Raw genomic sequence first — 25262 nt, forward strand, 5'->3', positions numbered from 1 at the left:
GCGCAGCTGTCCACTCGGCGCGCGTGGGCGGGGCGGTCGCGCGGGCCCGCCCACCCGGCCGACAACCAATCAGCCGTCTCATTACTGATAAGCAACGGCGCCCTCTCTCTCCGTTACTCGGCAATAAGCACAGTCGTCATTGGGCGGATCCTGCTTCCCCGCGGGCGCGGCGGGGAGTCGTCCGCCGGCTCGGCCGGGCCGTACGCCCGGGTCCGGTCCGGTCCGGTCCGGTGCGGTGCGGCCGGCGGAGGAGCAGGAGCGGGCCCGGGCCCAGTGGCGGCAGTGAGCCGCTTCCCGCCGCGGGCGCTGCTGCCGCCGCCGCCGCCCCCCGGGCGCCGGGGCCTGGCGTACAGGCCCCGGGGGAGGCGGGGCCTCCCACCGCCCCCGCCCCTCGCTGACCCGCGCCATGGCCGCCGCCACCTGGCGCTACCGCGGGGACCCCGAGGCGGAGCAGCCGGCGGTGCTCGGTAGGGCGGGGGGGGGCCGCGGACGGGAGCGCCGCGGGAGGGCGGGCAGCCTCCTCCGGCGGGGGTGGCGGGCGGGGGGCAGGGGACGCCGCCCGGGCTGACGGCATCTCCCCGCCGCCTTGCAGTGCAGTTCTCCAACGGCAGGCTGCGGCGGTCCGAGTCCATGCGGTTCACCGTCTACCGAAACAAGGACACGGCCCATCCCCGGAAGAAGCACCGGAGGATCCTGGTAAGGGCCCGCCCGGGGAGCGCTCGCCCGCGGCCGCCTGCAGCCGGTCCTCGTGTTTGCCGCGGCGGCGGGAGCCTGGAGCTGCGCCTGCCCCGAAACGGGCCGCCCCGGCGGGCGCAGCTCTCACGGCATCCAGCCGCCCCTGTCTGCCCCGCGGCTCGCCGGGCAACGAGGAGCGCTCCGCAGTAGCCTGGGCGGCCGCAGGGAACGGTGCCTTGGGAGGCTGCAGCCCTGCGGCCTCCGTCAGAGATCAGGCTGAGAGCTATGCCCAGACCCACGCAGAGGACGCACGAGTAATGCCCACCTTGGCGGGTAGTGACGGGTTTTCACCCCTTTTTCCCCTTATAGCTGTGGTCATGGCAGCTCCTGCAAGTAGGAACTAGAAGCCTCGGTCAGACACACAGACCATGTGGTCCTGTTTCAGGGAGCCTGCTGTTCCTCTCCTGGCTCCTGCCTGCTGCCGCTGCTGCTGTTGTTACCGTATAGTGAGCAAGACTCAGAAAATCTGCATGGACCTTTGCTTTGTAGCAAATTAAAAAAAATAATCAGAGCTGAGCCCCAGCCTGTGTGAAAGAGAGAACTGTTTTCCAAATTTCACAAAATCCCTGGGATTTCAGAGGACATTCTCATTCTTACATGGGCTGCTGTGACAACAGAGGTGGGTGTGATGGTGGGTGTCAGAACAGGGAAGCACTTAACACTTAGGGAAGCCTTGTGCAGGGGTGGGCAGGGAGAGAGACGTTCCCTTACCCTGTAGAGTGCTCTGTGCTGGCAAGCCAGCCTCCCTGCTGAGGCTGCCTGTGCTTCTGCAGAGACCCATGAGGTGTCCGTGAACCCCTGAGAAGCAGATGCGGGTCCTGTAGCCCTACCAAGTCTCAGAGCACAGTGGTTTCTGGGGAGCATGTCAGGATCAGGCCATGTCCTCTGAGGCTTGGCATTGCAGGTTGACTCTTGGGACAGAGAGGAACCTGAATAATGCAACGTGGGATATTTTGATTAATGATTTTGAGAGTGACATGTGAGAGTTAGTAACCTTTCCATCAGAACTGAATACGTGCTTATTTGAAAAATTTTGATTGATACATGGTTGTGTATTCTCAGGCAAAGGCTGATTTACTGAAGTTGCGTGTACTTGTGATTTACTTTAATAACCTAAAGGCAAATAATGTTTGAAAGTTAAAAGCTGTTACTTAACAACTAGTCAGGTCCACTTGATCACAAAATCCAGTCTGTTATGCTTACACAGTCAACACAGTGAATTCTTTACGCACGCCTGCAGGGCTGTGATCTTACTGGCATCACGGAGACATGGTGGGATGGCTCCTATGACTGGAGTGTTGGAATGGAAGGACAGGCAGAGGAGACAAGGAGGTGGTATTGCCCTCGATGTCAATGACCAGCTGGAGTGCATGGAGCTCCGCCTGGGAATGGATGAGGAGTGGACGGAGAGCTTATGGGTCAGGATTAAAGGCAGGGCAGGGACAGGTGACGTTATAGTGGGGGCCTGCTGCAGGCCACCTGACCAGGAAGACTGAGTGGATGAGGCCCTCTATAGACAGGTAGGAGCAGCCTCATGTTCACAAGTCCTGGTCCTCATGGGGGTCTTCAACCACCCCAGTATCTGTTGGAGGGACAGCACAGCAGGGCATAACCAATCCGGGAGGTTCCTGGAATGTGTTGATGACAACTTCCTTCTCCAAGTGATAGAGGAGCCAAGGAGAAGAGGTGCTGTGCTGCACCTTCTTCTCACCAACAAGGAGGGACTGGTGGGGAATGTGAAGCTCAAGGGCAGCCTTGGCTGCAGTGACGATGAAATGGTGGAGCTCAAGATCCTTAGGGCATTGAGCAGGGCGCACAGCAAGCTCACTATCCTGGACTTCGGGCTCTTCAGGGATGTGCTTGGTAGAGTACCATGGGATAAAGCCCTGGAGGGAAGAGGGGCCCAAGAAAACTGGTTAGTATTCAAGGATCACCTCCTCCAAGCTCAGGAGTGATGCATCCCAACAAAGAGGAAGTCAGGCAAAAATGCCAGGAGGCCTGCATGGATGAACAAGGAGCTTGTGGACAAACTCAAACACAAAAAGGAAGCATACAGAGGGTGGAAGCAAGGACAGGTAGCCTGAGAGGAATACAAAGAAATTGTCCAACCAGCCAGGGATCAGGTTAGGAAAGCTAAAGCCCTGATAGAATTAAATCTGGCCAGGGATGTCAAGGGCAACAAGAAAAGCTTGTGTAGGTACGTTGGTGATAAAAGAATGACTAGGGAAAATGTGGGCCCTCTCCATAAGGAAATGGGAGACTTGGTTACCTGGAATATGGAGAAGGCTGAGGTATTCAATGACTGCTTTGCCTCAGTCTTAACTGGCAGGTGCTCAAGCCATACTGCCTGAGTCGCAGAAGGCAAAGGCAGGGACTGGGAGAATGAAGAACCACCCACTGTAGGAGAAGATCAGGTTCAAGACCATCTAAGGAGCCTGAAGGTGCACAAGTCCATGGGACCTGTTGAGATGCATCCGCAGGTCCTGAGCGAACTGGCAGATGAAATTGCTAAGCCACTATCCATCATATGTGAGAAGTTATGGCAGTCCAGTGAAGTTCTCACTGACTGGAAAAAGGGAAACATAACCCCCGTGTTTAAAAAGGGGAAAAAAGGAAGACCAGGGGTAAATACAGGCCAGTGAGTCTCACCTCTGTGCCTGGCAAGATCATGGAGCAGATCCTCCTGGAAACTATGCTAAGGCACATGGAAAATAAGGAGGTGATTGGTGACAGCCAACATGGCTTCACTAGGGGCAAATCGTGCCTGACAAATTTGGTGGCCTTCTATGACAGGCTTACAGCATTGGTGGGTAAGGGAAGAGCAACTGACATCATCTGCCTGGACTTGTGCAAAGCATTTGACACTGTCCTGCATGACATCCTTGTCTCTAAATTGGAGAGATGTGGATATGACGGATGGACCACGTGGTGGATAAGGGATTGGCTGGATGGTCTCACTCAAAGAGTTGCGGTCAATGGCTCAATGTCCAAGTGGAGACCACTGATGAGTGGCGTTCCTCAGGGGTCGATATTGGGACCGGTGCTGTTTAACATCTTTGTCGGTAATGTGGACAGTGGGATTCAGTGCACCCTCAGCAAGTTTGCTGATGACACCAAGCTGTGTGGTGCAGTCGACACGCTGGAGGGAAGGGATGCCATCCAGAGGGACCTTGACAGGCTGGAGAGGTGGGCCCGTGCAAACCTCATGAAGTTCAACAAGGCCAAGTGGAAGGTCCCACGCATGGGTTGGGGCAACCCCAAGCACAAATACAGGCTGGGTGGAGAATGGATTGAGAGCAGCTCTGAGAAGGACTTGGGGGTATTGGTTGATGAGAAGCTCAACATGACCTGGCAATGTGTGCTTGCAGCCCAGAAAGCCAACTGTATCCTGGGCTGCATCAAAAGAAGCGAGACCAGCAGGTCGAGGGAGGTTATTTTCCCCCCTCTACTCCGCTCTCATGAGACCCCACCTGGAGTACTGCGTCCAGCTCCGGGGCCCCCAACACAAGAAGGACATGGACATGTTAGAGCGAGCCCAGAGGGCCACAAAAATGATCAGAGGGCTGGAGCACCTCTGCTATGAGGAAAGGCTGAGAGAGTTGGAGTTGTTCAGCCTGGAGAAGAGAAGGCTCCGGGGACACCTTATAGCAGCCTTCCAGTACCTGAAGGGGGCCTACAAGAAAGCTGGAGAGAGACGTTTTACAAAGGCATGTAGTGATAGGACAAGGGGTAATGGCTTTAAACTGAAAGAGGATACATTTAGGTTAGATACAAGGAAGAAATTCTTCACTGTGAGGGTGGTGAGGCACTGGAACAGGTTGCCCAGAGAAGCTGTGGATGCCCCATCCCTGGAAATGTTGAAGGCCAGGTTGGATGGAGCTTTGAGCAACCTGGTCTAGTGGAAGGTGTCCCTGCCCATGGCAGGGGGGTTGGAACCAGATGATCTTTAAGGTCCCTTCCAACCCAAACCATTCCATGATTTACCAAAGTTTTTGTTGTTGTTAAATTACATTATAAGGAGATTTCTGTTTCTCTCAGTGAAGAGAGAGCCAAGCTTAAAGTCAGAAGGTGCTTTCTGCTGCTATTGTTAGGTTTTACAGCTGCTTACATGCATGATTCACTCAAGGAATAAATGACTTTTCAGCCAAAATCCTCAGGGGAAATATACTACAGTATAGTAGAGACGCAAACATTTTTAAATACACTGAGGTGGTTGAGCCATTCCTGGTAGTGCTAGCTCTTTTTTTTAGTCAGTGAATTGCAGTCACTTGGTAGTATTAGAGCTTTAAATGGATCATTGAAAAATACATTTTAAACTGAGTTCCCCTTACTTGTAGTGGTGGCTCTGCCTGATGTGTGCCTTTGGCCCAGGCTGAAATCTGTGAGGTTTGTCCTAGCTGGAAGCTTACAGAAGCTTTGAGCAACTGTGTTAAGGAGCCTAAAGCATTGGAAATAGTGTCTTAAATTGACTGGCAGAGGGGCCTGATCTCTCTTCACTAGTGACTTTGTGAGTAAACCCAGTTTCTTTCACAAACTGTTGCTTCTGGATTAAAGTACAGTGGTCAGCACAGGAAGGCATTTTAACTGCGGTGGCACCGAAGTTTGCTACACTTATAAACTCTGAATTATGATTCCCATGACTTCTTTGCAATGGTTCCTCTTCTTCTGGCCCACTGAAAGGTGAGGTAGAATTATGTATCATGGGTAGTTTCAGCTTCAAGAAATGTCTGTCTTTTATAGATTTTGACCTGATGCAAAATGTACCCAAAATGGGCAAAGTGAAGTTTGCCTATGCATGGCTAGTGTCTGATGCCTGGGAATACAGATTTTTGTGGCACCAGGGAAAATAAAGTGGATGCAGAGAAGGTTTTTCACAGCCCTGTATTCAAGTAATTTTTCTTTGTTTTTCAGGTCTCGGAAACTGAAAGGCTTTCATATGTGGGGAATAACTTCGGCAGCGGAGTTATGAAATGTAACTCCCTATGCAGGTATGGGTTGCTGGCAAAATGGAGGCAGGAATGTGGATGTGGAAGAGGAATTGCTCAGATACAAAGTTCCTGGTAGCCTTTCTTAAAGCTGGCTCAGAAGTTCCTACTGAGGCCATAATTTGAATCAAGAGGATTCTGACAGGAGACTTCAGCACCTGGCGGCTGCATTGTTTGTGCATGTTACGCCTCTTTGGAAGTTGTGATGTTGCATGCAAATAGAGTGTATTTGAAAAGGTCTTGTGAAGAAAAGGGTGAGGAGATGATTTGATGTAGCTGAAACCTAGGAATAACAGCATTGTTATTAAAAAACTAAGAAATTAAGATCAAGAAATTGCCAAGATCATCTTCTGCTGCCCAGGAAACCCCTGGGTTGTTAATCATCATGTAACTTCAGGGCCACAGCATGATGCTGCTATGTGAACTCATAAACTGTCTGTGCCACGTGCTATAAAAGGAAGTGTTGGCGAAATCACCAGCCTGTACATGTCCTAGTTTAAGAATGTGACCTTTGTAGCATTGGGACAGATCCCACTGGCCTCCTAAGAAGTATTCTGTATTTGAGATCTTTCTCATTCTCTAATAGGAGAACCACCAAATGGGTGCAGAGCCAATGTGAAATAATCTTGTCTTGTTATACCCAAAGGTGTTTCTTTTCTTCTTTCATGCATATTACTGCTCCTACTAGCCTACACAATGCTGAAATACATGTAACGTGCATGTCAGGCTTTTGGTACCAAGTGCTCTGTGCGGTTTGCTTACATAGCTCATCTTTTCTATAGTTGGACTGCACTGATCTGATCGTGTCTGACTAGTTAAGGTACAGGTGGGGTGAGGGAGTGAAGAGCAAACCGAGTTGTGTAAAACTGTTAGGAAGAGGAGGTGCTTTCAGATGTTAGTGCCCTGGTGGTCATATGTTCTGAATAAGACTTGACACTAGGAAGCATTTTTTTTACAGGGAGGGTGGTGAAACACTGGAACAGGCTTCCTAGAGAGGTGGTCGATGCCCCAAGCCTGTCAGTGTTTAAGAGGCATTTGGACAATGCCCTCAATTTGCTTTAACTTTTGGTCAGCCCTGACTTGCTTGGACTAGATGATCATTGTGGGCAAGTTCCAACTGAAATACTCTATTATATTCTATAATTCTGTAAAAGGAACTGGTTTCACCCCTGCAAATAGTCTGTCAAAGCATGCTAATACTAATCTTTGTTCTTTCTGAGAAGTGAGACTAGGAGAGCTGGACCTTTGGATGTAAGTCTTCAGTTTAGGATGCTGTAGCTAAGAAGAGGCACCAAGGGGCTTTTTCTTGGGTTTGGAGAGATAAATTTAGTTTAACAAATATGTATAATACAGGTATCAATGCAGTATTATTTCTAGGCAGATTTAGCACTTTTATCTCTGAACACTTCACATCACTGAGTAAGGGATGGTTTTAGTGGCTTAAGTGCTTCGTGCCAGCATCTCTGGAGATCCTGAACTGCGGAAACTAACAAGGCAAGCCAACGGCTGATATATGTTCAGCTTCAAGTGTTAGCTTTGCATTAGGTGTGCGCATGCCTCAGGATCTCCATAGATGCAGGCAGGAATCAATTAAGTCATTGCTTTTCTTTCAAGTTTTCCCACCCCGTCCTTCTGTGCCTTTCTTCCCACATCTGCTTCAGCTGCATGCATGAGGATTCCCTCCAGTGGATCCATTCCTGTAGCTCTTGGCAGCTGTCAGCCTGAAATCGTGCACTCACAACTTCTAATGTGGGAGGAGAAACCACTTCTGAGCAAACACCCCAGTTTATTCTGAGTGGAAAGGCAATGAGTCTTCCAAACCTCTGGGCTTCCTGGGACAGCAGGAACTGCCCAGAGATCCTTTCTGGCCCATGGGGTGCTGAGATTCCTGCTGTACTTGGGCAGCTCCTCTGAGAGCCATTGCGTAGAGTATTGCTCCCACTATTGCTCCCACTGCAACAAGCAGCCTGTTGTGCAAAAGGGTTTTGTCTTCAGAAAGTGTGTCCTGAGTTTTAGGAAGATGTATTACAGAGCAGAGCAAGTTCAGACACCAGTCAGAAGGGATCATGTGGAATGAACTCTTCTGGCTGGATTAGAAACTGCTGCAGCCGATACCCTGATCAGCGTCAGCCAAGGGGAACATACAGGCTGTTCCTGGTGGGTTGTGAGACATGGTAAGGAGCAGCACAAACCGTTTGGCCTTGCCCCTCTGAAATGTGGGATGAAAAGGACTTTACCTAAGAGAAATTATCCTGTTTTGGAGACAGCAAAGTCACATTTCTGAGAAGCTCTGAGGACTTAAAGTGACTTGTACTAAGCAGAAAACTGGCCAGAGGGAACCCAAGTTTTAAAAACACAGGGAACTGCATAGAAGCACTGAGAAACCAAGGGTCGTGACACATCAAAAAAGACAGAAGAGAATAGAAGCTAGCACACTGGCACCTAGACTTTGTGCATTTTGAAGTTAATTTAGTTGTCTTAAGACATCTACATTTACTTAGAGCAACAAATCTGTATTTTGTTACATGTGTATGTTATATGTGTATGTATATACATATATATATATATATATAGTGCATGCCTTGGAGGTAACCTGTTTTATTGTGACATTCTGAATGTGCTTGGAAAACTTGTGTTTGCAAGGCAAAAGAATTGGCAGGGGATGGGGAATACACATGGCTCTGCACCATGTATTTTAAAACATCATTTCCACTGGACTGTCTCTCGCTAATCACTTGCCCCTGTTCTTCCCAGGTATTTTGTTGGTGTGTTAGACAAGGAGTCTGGGCAAATGGAAGTCTATAATGCTGAAATATTCAACATGCAGCCCTTGCTGTCAGGTAGGAAGATACTGTGTTTAACCCCAGCACCGGAGTCACAGCGTGCTAGACCTATGTACACGTTCAGCTATTGACTACTTGGTTGCTGACAGCAGTGCTATCTGTTGTCTCTCTGGCTGCTCTTTCTTCCTCATTTCTGCCTTATTCCCTCAGCATGGAGGAAGGAAGATACATTATACTCTCCTTCTAAGGCACTGCATGATGTGAATAATAGAGGGAGAAGGAAGCAAGGTGAAATTTAGGGTGGAGGTTAAGCAGAGAGCATTACGGGTGGGAGGGTGGAGGTGCTGGAGTCACTAACAAAGTTGTCACTGTTTAGAGTAAGTGCAGCCTTGTCTAGGTATGGTCTGCTGAGGGAAGCCTGGAAATTGTCAGGTCAAGGGACAGGATCACTGAAAAGCAAAAGAGCTTTTCTTCAGCAGAACTGCTTTTTGTTACTAAGCCCAGGAGGATAACCTAAAGAATACGATCTTTTGGGAGCTTGTTTCTTTCCTGCGCAGCAGGATCGGGGTATTGCTGCAATCCACGTGTTATGCTTGTAGGCTTTATAGCAAAAATTGGCTTGCTTTTCCTTTTTTGTTCTAGGTACGTAGTCTTATATTCAGTGTGTTCTTTAATTGGCAAAGTCCTATGGAGGAGATCTTGAAGTGTTGTGCCAAGTCTTTCATTAATGGATTAGAGCTAAAGGGATACCAAATATGTATGCTGTCCTGGCTGCTGCAAGCCAAGCATACTAACTTTTGTTCTTCTACAGATAACTTAATACCTGATGACACGAAGGATTATCAGAATAAATCCTACAGGGAGAAGGTAAAGTTGAAACCCCATATCATATTCTGCTGTGATTATCCAGCTAACGGTGGCAGATCATGCTTGTCTGAGACTGTGATGTTTGGTTTACTGCAGGGTAAACCTGTGCAGGTTCAACACTCGCTCTGTGCCTTGGAGGCCTATGAGGCAGTGTGTTATTAGTGCCTAACTTGGCAGTATTTTCACAGTTATTTCAGACTTGATTACAAGCCCAGTTTCTTAGAATCATAGAATCATTAAAGTTGGAAAAGACCCTTAAGATCATCGAGTCCAACCGTTCTTCCTGCCTCCTTGCAGATCAGTGCTTGTTGTATGGTTGGATTGTGCCCAAGGAGATGTTTTGAAGTTTTCTTAGAGAATGTGAATGTGGAACAAGTGGTGGTTAGCTGAGTTTTCCTCTTAGGTGCAAAGTGTCTTCAGTTCAGCAGTGTGCTTTAATTTACTTCTCTCTTGCACAGATGGATTTGTGTATTGAGGCCTTTGGTACCAGCAAGCAGAAGCGAGCTCTGAACTCTCGCCGAATGAATGCAGTGGGCAATGATATTCTGAATACTGCTGTGACAAAAGCAGCAGCAAACATTATAGATGCAAAGGGAGTTACAGGTAAGAATATTGTGTCAGGGTTTAATGAAGGCAATCAGAAGTGCCTTTTTCCATCTGTTCCTTGCCAAGTATGGTAGGAAGAAATGGGTTTTCTTCGAGTGACCAGGGAAGCAGCTGGTCTTAACAGCTGAGAAGGGTACATAGGGAGGAACTTGCAGATCTTTCTGGTGGAAAAGGAACCACTTCCTTCTGATCCTGCTAGATTTAGTGTGGGAGTTGCCTGAATGAGGGAAGGTCTCTGTGGCGTCAGTATCCATCCCTGCCCATTGTTGAGAGCTCTTCTGGGAGTCACTGGATATCAGTTTACTGGGATAAAGGCAGTACATTCACCTGGTCTGAACTGAGACGCTGAATGTTCATTAAGGTGAACTGTACCCTGGCTTCACAGTGGCATATCTATGGAAATTTGTCCATACCCTAAACCAGGTCACAGCCCCATCAGGTGCCATCCCCAGTGCTGTTGTGAGCCAGGCAGATGGACTTAGGCTTCTGCTGCGGAGGAGCCTGCGGGAAAGAGGAGTCTGCCATAGCCTTAGTTATTGTCTCTACTGCATGGAAGGTTCATTCTGCAAAGCATCACACTGTGGTGGTGTTTCAAGGAGAGTTGATAACCCCGCTATTGAGTGCTGGTGAGGCTGCATCTGTATTATGTTGTCCAGCCTGTGCCACCCCCTTCACGCCTGCCCTGATCAAGGAGGTGGAGAAATGACAGAGGAGTCATTGCAGGACAACAAAAACAGGCAGGGGCCTGGAGCACACAACTGACAAGGAGAGGCAGAGGGAGCTGGGCTTGGTTAGTCTGGCAAAGAGGAGGCCAAGGAGGATCTAACAGCAGCCCACAGCTACCTGAAGGGCAGTCAGAGCCAAAGCCTTCTCAGCAGTGCCAACAAGAGTCAAGAACACAAGTTGCAGTAGTCCCTGGACTTTGGTAGGTCCACGTGGGAGGCTGGGGGAACCTTCTTGCCTCGAAGGGTGGTGGAGCCCTGGAACAAGTTGCAGAGAGGTATGGAATCACCATCCTTGGGGGTTTCCAAGCTTTAGCAAGACAAAGCTGCCCTGATCTAGTGCTGTAGACAGTCCTGCTCCGAGCAGGAGGTTGGACAGGAGACCTCCAGAGCTCCTTTCCACCAGCACTTCTGGGATTCTGAGCTTCATCGACTATGAATGGGAGAGATCTGTTGACTATAGAATCTGTCAGCTGTCATCCCTTGTGTTCCAGGTTGGATGTTGACTGTGCTCTCAAAGCTGCTTTGTGCCAAATGGATGTCCAGTGGAACCCAGGGTGCTAAAACCATATTCTGCCCACCCTGCATGCAAGAGGTGCAGCAGCAGCAACCAGTTTGTCTTGGTGCACTTCTTTCCTAGATTCTTCTCTAGTCTGGAGTGGCTTTTCTAAATTTCAAGGAGCAGGAAGTTCTTGGTAGAAGTGATGTCACCAGCCTAAAACCCAGCATGCTCAATACATAGCAGGCATATCAGAAGCTCTCAGCCTTTCTGTGCCTACTGGAATGCTTTCTGTACAGTCAGCACTTACACGTGGCAGTGACAAAACAAAACAGGGAAGAGCTGCAGCCTTTTCCTTACTACTGTCCCAAGTGAGGTAAACTGAACTGGAGTTTTAAACTAAAGGTTTAAAACTGCAGCTGTGACTAAACTGGTGTTGACCCAAGAACTACTGTTGAGTACACTTGTGTTTAAGGGAAGGATTTGGGTTGTAGTCATGTTCTCTGTGTTTTTGTTGGCATGGTCCAAATACTCTCTTTCCTGCTTCCCTCCAAAGCTTTGGTCCAGGATGTGGCCCAAGATGATGTACAGAACGTTTCCATCTTCCTTCCACCATGTAATGAAGATGCTGACAAACCAGACGAAGTTTACAAGTTTGCGGACAGTATCTTTTTCTGTGTCAGAGTGGTTTCCCACACCTGTAAGCCGCAATGTCAGTGGTCTGGCACATGGGAGTGAGTGCTGACAGGCATGTGAATGAGCCGAACCTTCTCCCCTCACAAGCCAAAAGCTGAGAGCAGGGACATGCTGTGTTGAGATTTTTGGGCCTGCCAGTCCCATATCCTGGGATATGGGATGCTGTGCCTCCCTGTTGGCAGCAGTTCAACTGGGAATAGTAACGAGGTCAGCCACGCAGAAGAAGTGACTTGTGGTTGAGCCACAGTCCTTTAGAGACCTTTGTTATTGGCCAGCTTCCTAGTCTTGTCATTACGTCCTGCCTATTTATAATTTCCTTCCTTCTTTCCTTGCCCCACACCTCCTAAAGCAAGAGTGGATAGAGCTTATCTCACTGCAGGCTGTTCAGATCAGAAGGGAGAGCAAAAGCGTGCCTGTTTGTTTCTTTAAAATCCTTCCAGTTCTGTCCCCAGCAGAGTATGAAGCACTGCAGGTTCCAGCAGCAGTCTTTGTTAACATCACTCCTGAAGAAATCACCAAGAAAACAGAAGATAAAAGGTAATGCTGCTGTAAACAGCCTTGTAATAGTCGAGGTGGGCCCTGTGAAACTGTAGTTTTCCTGTGGGGCAGGACGGCTACTGCTGCCAGCTCCACAATACCCAGGCTGATCTTTTCAGTGCAGAGGGAGGACATTTGATCTGAGCATGGCTGAGCAACACCTGCCTTGGGGAATGTGGGGTATAGCTTTACAGCCTCCTCGGAGAAGAGGCAGCTGAGGGGAGACCTGATTGCTCTCTACAAGTACCTGAAAGGAGGTTGTGGTGAGGTGGGGGTTGGTCTCTTCTCCCAAGTAACAAGGGATTGGACGAGAGGAAACGGCCTCAAGCTGCGCCAGAGGAGATTTAGGTTGGATATTGGGAAAAACTTCTTCACTGAAGGAGTAGTCAGGCACTGGCACAGGCTGCCCAGGGAAGTGGTTGAGTCTCTATCCCTGGAGGTATTTAAAAGCCATGCAGACGTAGTGCTCGAGGACATGGTTTAGTGGTGGACTTGGCAGTTTTAGGTTAAGGGTTGGACTTGATGATCTTAAGGGTCTTTTCCAACCTCAATGATTCTGTGATTCTAGGTGAGGAAGTTGCGTGCACAGCAGCATGGCTGTCCTTTGGGGAGCTGACTGCGGAGGAAGAGAGTGGAGAAATCCAAAGTGGGGTCTGAAGGCAGGTCCCTAGAAGGGGGACTGCAGAGCTGTGCTGAGCACAGTATGCCGTGGCTGGGCACTGTCCCAGCCAAGCACTGACTTGCTGTGGTAGTTGCTGTGGCTTGGCAAGCTGACATGTTAGCTTAGACCTGTTAAGCCCTTGTGCTGAGGGGCTGAAGTGAGCAGGAAAAGCACAAACCGCACCACGCTCCCTGTGCTTCCTGTCTGCCTGTGCCGGAGTAGAAGTGTGTCTGTGTGCCATGTTGAGAGCCTGCAGTTTCTGCAGTGCAGGGACCTTCTTAGTAGCTGTGCACTGAAAGGGGCTGGCTGAACGTGATGTGCTCAGAAAGCAGCCTCCTGGGCTACCCGTTATGGGTGCCCAGGCAACTCTTCTCAAACAGCTGAGCATTGAAATTACAGGTTTGTCCTGTCCTCCTGATGATGTAAACTGTTTCCTGGTTCTTTAAGCCTCATCTTCATCCTCTTTCTCCTTCAGCCATTGCTCCTTTGTTTTAGAGGAGCTGAAGTTCCTGCCTGCTGATGAGAAGAGCAGAGATCACAAAGCCCGATGCCTGTGGTTCCTGGACACCCTTATTAAGTTCAGCTACCTGAAAGTGATCAAGAAGAAGCGTAAGAGTTTTTAGTTCCTCCACTTTTAAGCTACCTGCTGAGACTTGTTTTGTAATTACTGTAGTAGAAAACAGTAAAGCTGCCCAGAACGAGCTGTGATCAAACAGCTAGCTGCAGCAGTTGCTTTCAGCCTGTTCCATGCTGATGTTGAGGATCTCTGTGTTGTTGAGGGTTGTTAGATCTGCGTCTGCTGGGAGATGTATGTCTAACCCTTTTCAGTCCCTTCGTAACTGCCATGCATCAGGATGGCACCATGAGATCCTCTTGTTAGGAGACAGGGTAGCTTAGATTGGAAATTTTGAGATTCTTTCTAGTTTATCGATAGTTCTGTACTTATAAACGTGTTTTATATTTTCACACCTTAGTCCTAAGCCAAGAGGCTGGAAACTACCATCTCTCTCCCTCATCCAGCCTCCATATTCTGGGTGCAAGAGGCATACAGTACACAATACATTCTTTATATCTCCTTTTGTGCTTTTGAGAACGTTTTTGTCCTTTGCTTATTAGCTCTATGTGTGGATCACAGTGATCATACCTCTCTTGTCTTCAGGATCTTTCTTTTAAAATGGCAGGAACTGCTGTTTTTAAAAGCACTGCACAAAATGGTTTGGTTGACATTTTCAAGACTTTCCATCTTTCATCGAATTTGTATGTCTGAGTCTCCTTGTCAGTGCTGAAAATGTCATTGTTAGTATTTTCAATGGCAGGGGTGTGATGGAGGATGAAATGGCAAGCCTGTCCGTAAATATCTTCCTGCATTGCTGGAGACACAGGAATCACCCTGAAGGACTTAGTCAAGGACAATGTGGAAATGACTAGTCTTGGTGCTAATAGGAATTTGTTAGTGTGGTTTCAGTTTTAATAATATTTTGTGACAGGACCATCTATTAAAAGGCAGGAATCTGTTAAAAGAAATGTACGTGTAGGCACACATGTACACATTTTAGATTGTGTAGTATTGAAGTGGGAGATCCCATTTGTAAAGAAAACAAAAGCTGTTAGGAGCCTCTCTCTGACCTGAAAAATGGTGAGACCTAGAAATCAAGTGCCCAGGTTCCTTTTAGGTTCTCTGTGTTCCTGGGAAGAGATGATAAATATTGTGGTAATAAATGTGCTATTATGATAGCTGGAGATGGGCAGTATGAGGAAGAGTACGTGTTTCTCATTCTGCTGTAAAACCCTTTTCTGTCCTAGATCCAATGGGTCCTGAATGCCCACACATTATTAGCAGGAAACTCATGAAGAATTTCACTTCACTGACCTACAACAATGGCAGGTAAGGAACTATGTTTGCTTTGATGTTCTTGAGGCAGAGATACGGCAGAGTTCAGCTTGGAGGGCCATGGACACACCTCCTGCCAAAATGGAAGATGGCAGTAACTTCTCTTGCTTCACACCCCTGGCCCTGTAGAACATGGGGTCATGGCTGGTGATAGTCCAGCCACCTGCCTGACCATTTCTGAATGCAGGATGGCAGAATGGGTGCGGGTTTTGCAGTTGAATCTCAACTGCGCAGCTGTCCGCGCGTACATTTTCGCTGTGAACCAAGGGAGCTGACAGATGGATGTGTCAGCTCTTCCACCATCCCAGAGTGGGTCAGGACAGAGGTAGTGCAGTGGCTAAATAATGGTGCTTTTTATATAGTTTAGTTAGCGTAACAGGGGCGCTTTTACATGAACCTAGACCTGACAACTTATTTGGATTCTCCATTGAAACCTACAAAGACAAAACCGCATAAAGATTTGCACTGGTTAACTCGCGCTGGGCTGACACCCACGTCATTGCACCCATATGTATGAGGAGAAGCCACCACCTCATGACTGGAGCAGAGGCTGGGAAGCTACTGCAAGGTCCTCCTTTCCAGCAGTGTCAGAGCCACTTGCATGGTGCTGAGTGCTGTCTCACTGCAGGGAGGGCCTCTGGCAGCTGTTGGAGGCTGCCTTTGACCAGGTGGTCCTTGGCTGCAGGTTTAAGAAGGATGCCACTTAAAACTAAGCAGTTACAAATCTGGATAAACATTTTCAGCAGTCCTGTTGAGTGGAAGCACCAAAATGCAGGCAAGAGCGAATAGTACCCTCACTCTCGCCACAGTGCCTTCCCCACGCTTGGGGAGCCAACAGCCTCTCTGCCTAGAAGGGTGGTAATGATGATGCTTAGCTATTGCACAGCTGCACTGCTGCTGTTCATCTGACATGAGCAGAGAATTTAAGTCCAAATGGGCCAGCTTTTCTCTGGAGGCTCAAACCGATGATGAGCAGTCAAATGCTCCCAGAGGACTGCCAGCCAGGGTTCTGCTTTGTGAGGGTTGTGTATTTGAGGTGGCATTGGTAGTTACACTGAATGCCTTCAGAACAGCTTTCCTTTGCTTTCATGTTGCAAGGGACCAACCTGCCAAAGAGACTGAAGTTGGTGATTTTGTCAAGGCTGCACAGTGATAAACAACCTCAGGGGCCTGCACTTCTAAACAGAAACAGGGGTATGTGAGGACAAAGAAGGCTCTTAGGCTTCTATGATCAGAGGTCTCTGTTGCTTTGAGCTCTTTTTTGGTGTCTAGGAAAAGTTAGTCGTGTCTAACTGGGGCTCCAGTTCTGTCTGCACCTCATGGGGGTTGTGTTTTGGGTTCACTGACACTCCACATATCATGTGTTCTGCCTCTTGCCATGCAGTGTCCAGAATTTAATCTCTGCATCAATGAAGGCTAAAATCACAGCATACGTCATTGCATTGGCTCTGCACATTAACAACTTCCAGACAGACCTCACTGTCCTGCAAAATGACATGAAGCTTCAAGAAAGCAGGTGAGTTGTCGTGTTTGTTCATACCTGCTGAGATATGCTGTGATCCTCCTACAAAGAGCACCTGGGGAGAGGGCTCTGGAACCTCTCTGGCACCTGGGTAGTACAGTGGTACCTAGTGAGTCCCTTTTGTTGTAATTGGACTCCGTCTTCTATGATGGCTTTTATATCGACTTTATTTTGAAGCCTGATGCTTATAAAGGAGGATGGTTATACATCTCAAACTTTGAAAGAGCACTTGTCACAAAGAAGTCCTCAGCTGCATCAGGAGGCTCTTCAGCTATTCTGCAGGGAAGGAAACTGAGGCAGGCAGCACCAAAATGGGCAGCCGGGGCAGATTCCAAGACACTGCCACTCAGCCCTGTTTCTTGCCTGAAAAATCACATCACTCTTCACCTTCCTGTCCTCTGTGCTCCTTCCTCCTGCTGAGCTCCAGTCCCTGTTAGGTACCAGTCTGGGTGTAAGCGCAGGTTTGCAGCTGACTGCAACAGGAAAACTAGAAATGGGGATTTTTTTTTTTCTCACAATCGCACTGTGAGCATGTAGTTGGTGTTTACAGGGAGGAATCCCAGGGCCCTGAAATTTACCTACTCTGGGCTTGGCACCGAAACGATTGGTTTTGTTTCTGAAACACTGATTGACTTTGGGACTTTTCAGCAAAGCATCATGGGGAGAGGTTGTAGGCAGAACTGCTGGCCATAGTATTTGAAATAAAGATTTGCCAAATCAGGGTTAGTGAAGGTGAATGGGTAGAAAACAGCTTGCAGAATAAGCTTCAGGGCAAACAACCCTTGCTGTATTATCTTTTGGGGGCAGTTCTCTAGATTTTAATTCTCCATGGAAGAATACGTAAGTGTTGTGCACCTGCTGTTAGCTGCAAGACCTGTTTTTCCCAGCAGGTGTCAGCCGGAGCCTGCTGCCCACTCCTCTGGCTCTGGGAGCTGTTTGCACTGTACTGTCTCTGGCCACCGCAGAATAAATTGGGAATTGAGCTGTTCCGATCAGCCAGTCCACTGTGGAGACTTCCCAGCAAGCAGACATCAGCTCAGCAGGCAGCTTGTTAACGCTGTCTGGGAAGGGATCAGGTGGCCTCATTAGTGACTGTTCAGCCCTGCTCATTAGTAGCTCTCTCCCACCCTGTCCTGTTTTGTGGGCAATGGTGACACCAAGGACATGGGCTTCTTAACTCAGTCACGTTGGTCTTTCTTAATAGGATTGCTTAGAGGTCATGTGGCTGGGTAGGAACTGCAGAAGGACACAAACCCTTCACTGCAACTGAGAAAAACATTGTGGACTGTCCTGGGGTTTCTGGCTGGGGGATGTAATGTTAAGGTTCAGTAATAATTGGAAGTTATCAGAGTCCTTAGTGACCTCTTGGTTTTGCAAGCTCCCTAGTCAGCCTTCATGCGATGACTTTTGACTTTGTCCCCAGTTATGGTCTGTTCTTTGATGAGTCGTAGTGGGTTTAACAGCAGTGTTTGCTGTTGGTTTCCATCCTTTTTTTGTTTTTTGTTTTGTTTTCCTTTTTACAGCTAAGCTTTTTAAGGAAGACACGTTGTTTTTTGCAGTTGACACCCAGGTGTTGTTCTTAACTGCTGTACTGGAGCTGGGAACACAGGGCATAGGGTGATGTTGAGAAGAGGGTGGAGGAGGCTGGGATCTGTTGGAAAAACTGAGGAAAGGCACATAGCCCTGAACCACTTGATGGGATGATCCTTGCTTGGAGTGGGAGGTCTGACTGAAGAACCCTTCCCAACTGAATGTGCTTGTATTTCAAAGATAATAAGGCCAGCTGGGAGGATTCTGGGACTTGTGTGTTCTCAGGACTCCAGCTGAGGCTAGGACACCTGTTTTCCTGCTAGCTTCTCTTCGGATGCACTTTGTTCTCTCTGTTTGATGAGCCTCCACGTGTGTTCTGGTTTGTGTAGGGTGAAGAGCTTGAGCAAGAAAGCGGGTCTCAAACAAGCCCCTCTTCTTACAGCTAAGGATGCTGAATTTTAGTGGCTAAGAGGAGACGCTCTTGCTGTACTAGGCTCCATTCGTTGTAGCACGCACAGGAGATGAATGCACTGAGAAGCAAACACGGGCTGCCACAGCAGCAGCTGAACACAAATAATGCCTGTTCTCCTCTTCATAGGAAGTGGAGAGCAGCATTATTTTTTCTTAAGTCGGTTGGCCATTGAGTAAGTCAACATGGGTTTATAATGCTCTCCGAGGTGGTGGTGTACAGCTCAGTAGCATTCTAGCCTCCACAGGAAGGCTCTACCTTGTAGTCTTTGAATACTTCCAGCTTCTGTTTCCATGGTATCTTTGAGATGCAGAGAACACATCCTGCTCGCTGGTGTCTCCTGTTTTCTCCCCTGAGGCAAAAGGCTGTTGATCTTTTGTGCAGTGTCATGCTACAGAAGACCTGTGTGCCCTGCTGACACAGTATTTCTCTGGTGTTTTCCAGGATGATGGACATTGCAAAGGCCATGCGGTTGAAGATCTCCAAGGCAAAGGGGCTGCCGGGACTTGAGAGTGATCAGAACCACAAGCTGGGCACTCTCTCTCTCCCCTTGCCTGTGCAGAAGGCATCAGGGAACCAACGGAAGCGCAAGAGAATGGGCTAAAATGTCTGGGAGGTCCTAGCAGGGGCGAAACAGTTCCTTTCTCAACTGCCTTTCTGCACACAGAGCATCATGGGGATACTTTTGTCTGTTGGCTTTGGCTGTCCAGCATGAGTATATGGCCCTGCTGAAACCCTGTCTTGAGGCTGGGCTGGAACAGATGTTCACCTCATTAAACTGCTGCTTTTTTCTATTTATGTAGAAAAAGCTATAATAAAACATCTGTCTTTTTTTCCTGTCTGTATGAGGGGAGAGGGATGTAGGTTGTGCCAGAGCAAGAGAACATGGTTTGAAACTGCAGGTTTCTACTGACTACACTGACTACTGTCTGGTTGGTTCTGGCCACCTGTTGGCTTGTGGCCCGTTTTACCCATTTTTCACACATGCAGAGTAGAAAGCGTAGAAGGAGACTAAGCAAAGCATTACTTATGCGCAAGTTTGGCCCTGTGTATGTTTGTTTCTCTGCAGTTTCAGTGTAATTCTGTGTTGAAAAAAGCGTAAAGATGCAACACAGACAAAATATTTCTGCTACTTTCCTTATCCTGGCTTCTTGCCTGGAGGAGGGCGAACTCTGCTGACTCAGAGCTGGTGTCATCAGAAAGGGTGATTAGTGTGAATCCACAGCTGTGGATTCTCAGTCCTTGGGACAGAGACTTCTGTGCTAGTTTCTCTGCATTTTCACTCTAGTCCTGGGTTGCTGGGCTGTAAGCCTCATTGCAGGTGTTTACTAAGCAAGGCTGTAGGAATCTGGGGCTTGTGAAAAGCTGAGGATCACCTCCAAGAGAAAAAGCTTATGTGACACAGGAGGAGCATGGGATGTCAAGAGCAGTCTTTGTGGTGTCTTTGCTTCAGGCAGTAATTTGGGTTTAGTACATCATTTTGGGACTTAAGGGTAATTCCTTACGTGCCTTAACGCCTCGCTCTTCACAGCTCTTGTTAGAAGTGACACAAACATCCAGTTTTCTGGGTAGAGGATAATTAATGCCCTGGGAATTACAGGCTGCAGATAATCAATAAGAATGTTTTTATCACACAGTGGTTGAGGTTGGAAGGAACCTCTGGAGGTCACCTTGTCCAATCCCCTCCTGCTCAAGCAGGGACACCCAGAGCCAGATGCCCAGGACTGCGTCCAGATGACTTTTGCATGTCTCCAGTGATAGAAATTCCACAACCTCCCTGGGCACCCAGTGCCAGTGCTTGGTCACCCTTGCAGTAAAAAAGTGTTTCCTGATGTTCAGAGGGAGCCTCCTGTGTTTCAGTGTGTGCCCATTGCCTCTGGTCCTGTCACTGGGCACCACTGGAAAGAGCCTGGCTCGTCCTCTTTGCACCCTCCCTTCAGGTATTTATAGACATGGATGAGGTCCTCCTCTGCTCCAGGCTGAACAGTCTCAGCTCTCTCAGCCTTTCCTCATAGGACTGATGCTCCAGTCACTTCAGCATCTTATTTGCCCTTCACTGGACTCTCTCCAGTATGTCCATGTCTCTCTTGTACTGGGGAGCCCAGAGCAAGACACAGTACTCTAAGTATCCCCTCACCAGTGCTGAGCAGAATGAAGGGATCACCTCCCTCAACCTGCTGGAGATGGTCCTCCTAATGCTGCCCAGGACATCGTTAACCTATGCTGCAAGGGCACATTGCTGGCTCGTTCAAGTTTGTGTCCACCAGGAACCCCAGGTTCCTTTCTGCCAAGCTGTTTTCTGGCTGGGCAGCCCCCAGCGTGTCCTGGTGCGTGGGGTTGCTCCTCCCCAGCTGCAGGACTCTGCACTTCCCCATGTTGAACTTTGGAAGCCTCTGACTTGCCCAGGCCTTGTTCTCAAGTCTTCAGTAGAGTGAATTTGCTCAGGGAGCTGATCTGGTTGAAACTACTTCTTGTGGTTTTTTTAATTCTCGTTAGGATCTGGTCTTCTGCATATCAGAGCCAAAAGCTCTGACTTAGACTGGTATGAAGCCCTATTCTGAGATATATGATTAGTTTATCCTCTTTATCTAATTCTAGCTCACTGCTGCTGTGTTTCAGATCGTTGATATGGGCATGAGAAGGGGAGCAGACATGGATCACCCCGACAATGCCATGGGTTTTTGGTTGAAAAATTAACTGCTGTTGCAAAGCTGCTTCTGCGTGCCAAGGCGAGCAGAGAAGTAGGAAGCAGAGGTGGTTGCCCAACCAATTGAGCAAGAAGTGATGGTCTTTTCCATGACTTGGAGCCACTTGCAGCAGAGATGAGGATGTTAATAGCCTCTCTTGACATCACTGCTGTATGCAGCAGAACCTGTTCTGACCATGTCTGAGAGCAGCACCCCTGATTTGGGGAAAATGAGTGCTCATTTAGTCCGAATGGGAGAATGACTCAACTGCAATGTGTCTATTAGCACTGTTAGCCACTGCGCTTTGGAAAGCAGCTATTTGCCTTCCCGATAACACAGTAGAGTTCTTTGCTATACAGAAAGAAGTGCGAAGGCAGGGATGTGGCAGTGCGGGAAGGGGACCCAAGAGGTGCCCCCCAGCTCTGGGCAGCCCTCACTGAAGCAGGCAGGACAGGGCTGCAGGCAGGTCCCATGGAGGGGACTCTCATCAGGTGTGAACCACAGCAAGATGTAGGTCGCCTAGCGGTGCTCAGAGCCCCCGGTCAACGACTCTCATCCCTGTCTGCATCACAGAGAGGGGAATGAGAGTAGGTAGTTTGATCCCTGGGAGACAACAGGAAAGGTTGAAAGGAGAAATCCAGTAGCAGTGGCAAAAGATGCATTGCTGGAAATGAGGAGAGATTTTCTAACACTGCTCAACTTTCTGGGGTCACCTTACTTGAGAGCACATCCTGGACACTGAGCGTGCAAGACAGACTGGGAGAGAGGCCATGCCCTTCTCTCCAGAGGCAGGTGTCCCGGCTGCCCTGTGGGACACTGATGGGCAAGGCAGCCACAGGTTAGAGAACACTGGCCCTTGCCAGCACGCAGTGCCACCAGGACAGGCTGGCTGGGAGCAGGAGGGCCATGGCCACAGCTTTCCTCGGACTGGCACTGAATGGCTCTGAGCCCATGCTGTGAAAACACACCACCTGTGCACATCTGCTGTCTTAGCAAGCGTGTGCCGTAGCCAAGCAGCATCGGCATGCCTGAGACAGCACAGAGGGAGATGAGGCAGGACCTACAACAGTTCGCATCGTTGGCCTTGTCTGAGTTGGAGTATGTTCCCACGGGAGTAGGGTGGTTCCCACAGCTGCGTGGTTTGAAGGGGACCAGAAATTCTCCCTGCTGCTCCTCTGCCACCACCCCAGGATCACTCCGGTACTTTGCTGGGTTACAGACGGCATTATAGTCCTCTTGATAAGGAGTCTGGCCACCAGATAAAAGATTCCATGAAACAGGCTGGGTGCAGGCTCTCTCTCACACCTAAGAGCATGGGGCTCCGTAGGACAGTGTTGGGTTGGAGTCAGCTTCTCTTGGCGATGCTGGCGTATTGTCTCACAACTAGGTTCCTGCACAGACAGCAGGAGGACAGGCACAGCAGCAGCAGGGAGGCAGTCAGCTTTTGCCAGTGCTGCCTTTCTGGAAATAATGAGTTCTAATTAACTTATGAGTAGACAAACGCACACTTTGAGCAAAGCAAAATGCAAGGTCTGTGCTGTGCCAAGAAGTGGCCGCACAGGCCATGTATGTGCACTAGCTTTGCAGTGTCCAGGTGGTGAAAAAGCCAGCAGAGCTCCAGACTGTGCCCTCAGAAAGCTGCTGGGTTGGGGCGGCTGGGGGCTGTCACCCACGGTGTCACAGCGAGCACCTGAATTAGGGGTTTGCACAAGGACAGCAGCACCCCACGCCGCCTCCGTTACGCTCTATAACCTATCTGCTGTAATACAAGAACATAAAACATTTTATAATTAGCAAATGCCACTGAAAATTAATTAATGAATGCCCACTGAATTCTCTCCGCACAAGGAGAGAATACTATTTTCTGACTTTGTGTCTGCAAGTCCTAACCAGGCAGGGTGTCAAGTATATTTAACATAAAATTGGAAGATTAATTGGGAAAGCAAACTTTATTTTTCCTTTCCTTCTGAAGTCAATATGAACATTTGGATTTTTCCATAGTGATTGATAGTGTAAATATTAACATTTGAAGACAATATTTGAACTCTGTACTTCCAGCTCAGCCTATTGAAAGTTTAAGGATACTTGATCACGTGATCTCTTCCAGGTCTTACTCCATATATTGCAATTAACTACTTACTTACTCATATTCTGCTATGTGAAGTGAGTTAAACTACATTTATTTTCTGAGCAATTTTCTGTGTGCCTAGCATGTGGATCCTCCGTGGCGCATTTTGCTGCCCCAAAGTGCAAAAAGCACAGAATGAAAAGGGTATTAAAGCTATTGTAAAGATCCCATATCTCACTGTTTTTTGTTTGTTTGGGTTTTTTGGGTCTGGCTGATGGGATTTGGAAGCCTCTGGGAAGTGCCTGAACACAGAGATGTTCTCTTAAACCCTGTGGTTCGGGCCACTGCAGGCAGCCTCAGGCATGACAGGTTCTCTGTCTTATTTTTGAGATTCTCAGCATTGGCTTAGAAGCATGTGCAAGTTCAGCCCACTCCAGCTTCAGTGTGCCAGTAACCACAGCTGTGAATAGCCTGAGCCTCCATCCATTGCAATTGTGCTATTTATTTCCCTACAGGCATTTTCAGAGTAGTACTGAACATTTCCAGGTGCTTCTACAGGCAGGCCAACCTTCTGGCAACTTCCAGTTTAAACACACCACCATGACCTTCCTGCCTGTGGCAGCAGCCTGGCTCTGTCCTGACTCATGTACAGCCTGTCCCATTTCTCCCATCTCTAAAGGTTCCCCAAGGTCGTGCCCCAACACACATCAAGGCTGTGGATCTGCGCCTTTGTACGTGAGGCAGGCGGTACTGCAGAGACAGCTACACGGAGTCTGGCACTTCAGTTTCCCTCCGTGCAGCATGAATTTGGGCTCTCGCATCCTTCCCACAGACCTATCCCTGCTACCAGCCTGTGCATTCATTCCTTTCCTGCTGCTTACCAAGTGACTCATAGAATCAGAGAATCACAGAATCGTTACGGTTGGAAAGGACCGCTGAGATCATGGAGTCCAACCTGTTAACCTAACTGCCTGGTCCACCTCTAAACCGTGTCCGTAAGCACCACATCCACACGGTTTTTGAACACTTCCAGGGACTGCGATTGCACCACTTCCCTGGGCAGTCTGTTCCAGTGCCTGACCACTCCCTCCATGAAGAAATTTTTCCTAATATCTAATCTAAATCTCTCTTCATACAACTTGAGCCCATTTCCTCTTGTTCTATCACTTCTTAGAGACTGATCCCCACTCATACAGGCATATTGTGTATTGGCATCTCTCCCACTACCACTGCTGGCTTCTTGTGCCGCTTGACTCTATCCTGCTCCAGGACCATCTGTCAAGCAAACCAAACCTGTTACCAGCTGGAGGATGGGTCTCAGCTAGGAGCTACAAGCATTCCTTCCCTAAAGCTTGTGACCTCCCGAGTACACTACCACGGCAGGGACTGCCCTGCTATGCCCCAGTGGGTCTCATCTTCCCATTGCTCTGAGTCTACTTTAGCTCAGCCAAGCTCATCTCAGGAGACTCCCATGCTCAGCTCTCCTTGTGCTGTACATGTCTCCTCCCGCTGCCCAGGGAATCGCGGCTGGCAGTTCGTGCTTCAGATGCACTGGTCTCTGAAGGCTTGTGCTGGGTCACCTTTGCCTTTATCCTGAGGCAAACCGGGCCTTTAACCATACAGTACCAAAACAAAACAGGCAGTCTTTTAATGGCAAAAGGTTTTCTTTGGTGGTGGCGGTGGTGGTTCAAGATGACTCCAGACTGTACACCCAGAAGTAACATACATATATACAGCTAGGGGCAGAGATTTGCCAGCTTACAATGTTGTCGCTCACCTCTGGTTTTAAACCTACTCCTGAGCATATGAAACCCTCCAGGCTTCGGCACACGCTGCGTGCTTGCCAAGTGCCCGTCCCTGCCGGGTGGGCAGGGCTGCATCCCACAGCCTTGCACTGCGATGGGCCCCTTCCGAAAGTGTGGCCCAAAAGCTGCTCTGGAAAACTTCACTCCATTTGGAAAGCAACTCAGTTACTAAAATGTAGACAACTGTTAAAATATAGCA

General features: G+C 48.7%; 1 protein-coding gene across 4 annotated transcripts; it reads left to right on the forward strand.

Annotated features, from left to right (window-relative positions):
- The first annotated feature begins 135 nt into the window (after window positions 1-135).
- Window positions 136-19336, forward strand: POLR1E (RNA polymerase I subunit E). 4 transcript variants are annotated; one of them, XM_087761445.1, is made up of 13 exons: window positions 450-467; window positions 593-696; window positions 1045-1354; window positions 5647-5723; window positions 8475-8560; window positions 9315-9370; window positions 9829-9973; window positions 11754-11861; window positions 12334-12430; window positions 13567-13700; window positions 14895-14976; window positions 16367-16498; window positions 18948-19336. In XM_087761445.1, the coding sequence occupies exons 4-13, from the start codon at window positions 5701-5703 to the stop codon at window positions 19105-19107; spliced, it is 1023 nt and encodes a 340-aa protein (XP_087617571.1). In that variant the 5' UTR covers window positions 450-467; window positions 593-696; window positions 1045-1354; window positions 5647-5700; the 3' UTR covers window positions 19108-19336. The 4 variants fall into 4 exon arrangements, with proteins under 4 accessions (XP_087617568.1, XP_087617569.1, XP_087617571.1 ...); XM_087761442.1 differs by lacking the exon at window positions 1045-1354 and having other exon boundaries at window positions 136-467; XM_087761443.1 differs by lacking the exon at window positions 1045-1354 and having other exon boundaries at window positions 136-467; window positions 598-696.
- Window positions 19337-25262: the final 5926 nt, after the last annotated feature.

This window comes from Nipponia nippon, unplaced genomic scaffold (genome assembly GCF_047370975.1).
Source record: "Nipponia nippon isolate SJK-2023a ecotype South Korea unplaced genomic scaffold, ASM4737097v1 scaffold_24, whole genome shotgun sequence".
NCBI classification, from domain to species: Eukaryota; Metazoa; Chordata; class Aves; order Pelecaniformes; family Threskiornithidae; genus Nipponia; species Nipponia nippon.

Coding starts and splice junctions, on each gene's coding strand:
- POLR1E (XM_087761442.1), top strand. CDS start 407: ATGGCCGCCGCCACCTGGCGCTACCGCGGGGACCCCGAGGCGGAGCAG. Junction 697..5,646: donor AGAAGCACCGGAGGATCCTG/GTAAGGGCCCGC, acceptor TTTGTTTTTCAG/GTCTCGGAAACTGAAAGGCT. Junction 11,862..12,333: donor AGTTTACAAGTTTGCGGACA/GTATCTTTTTCT, acceptor AAATCCTTCCAG/TTCTGTCCCCAGCAGAGTAT.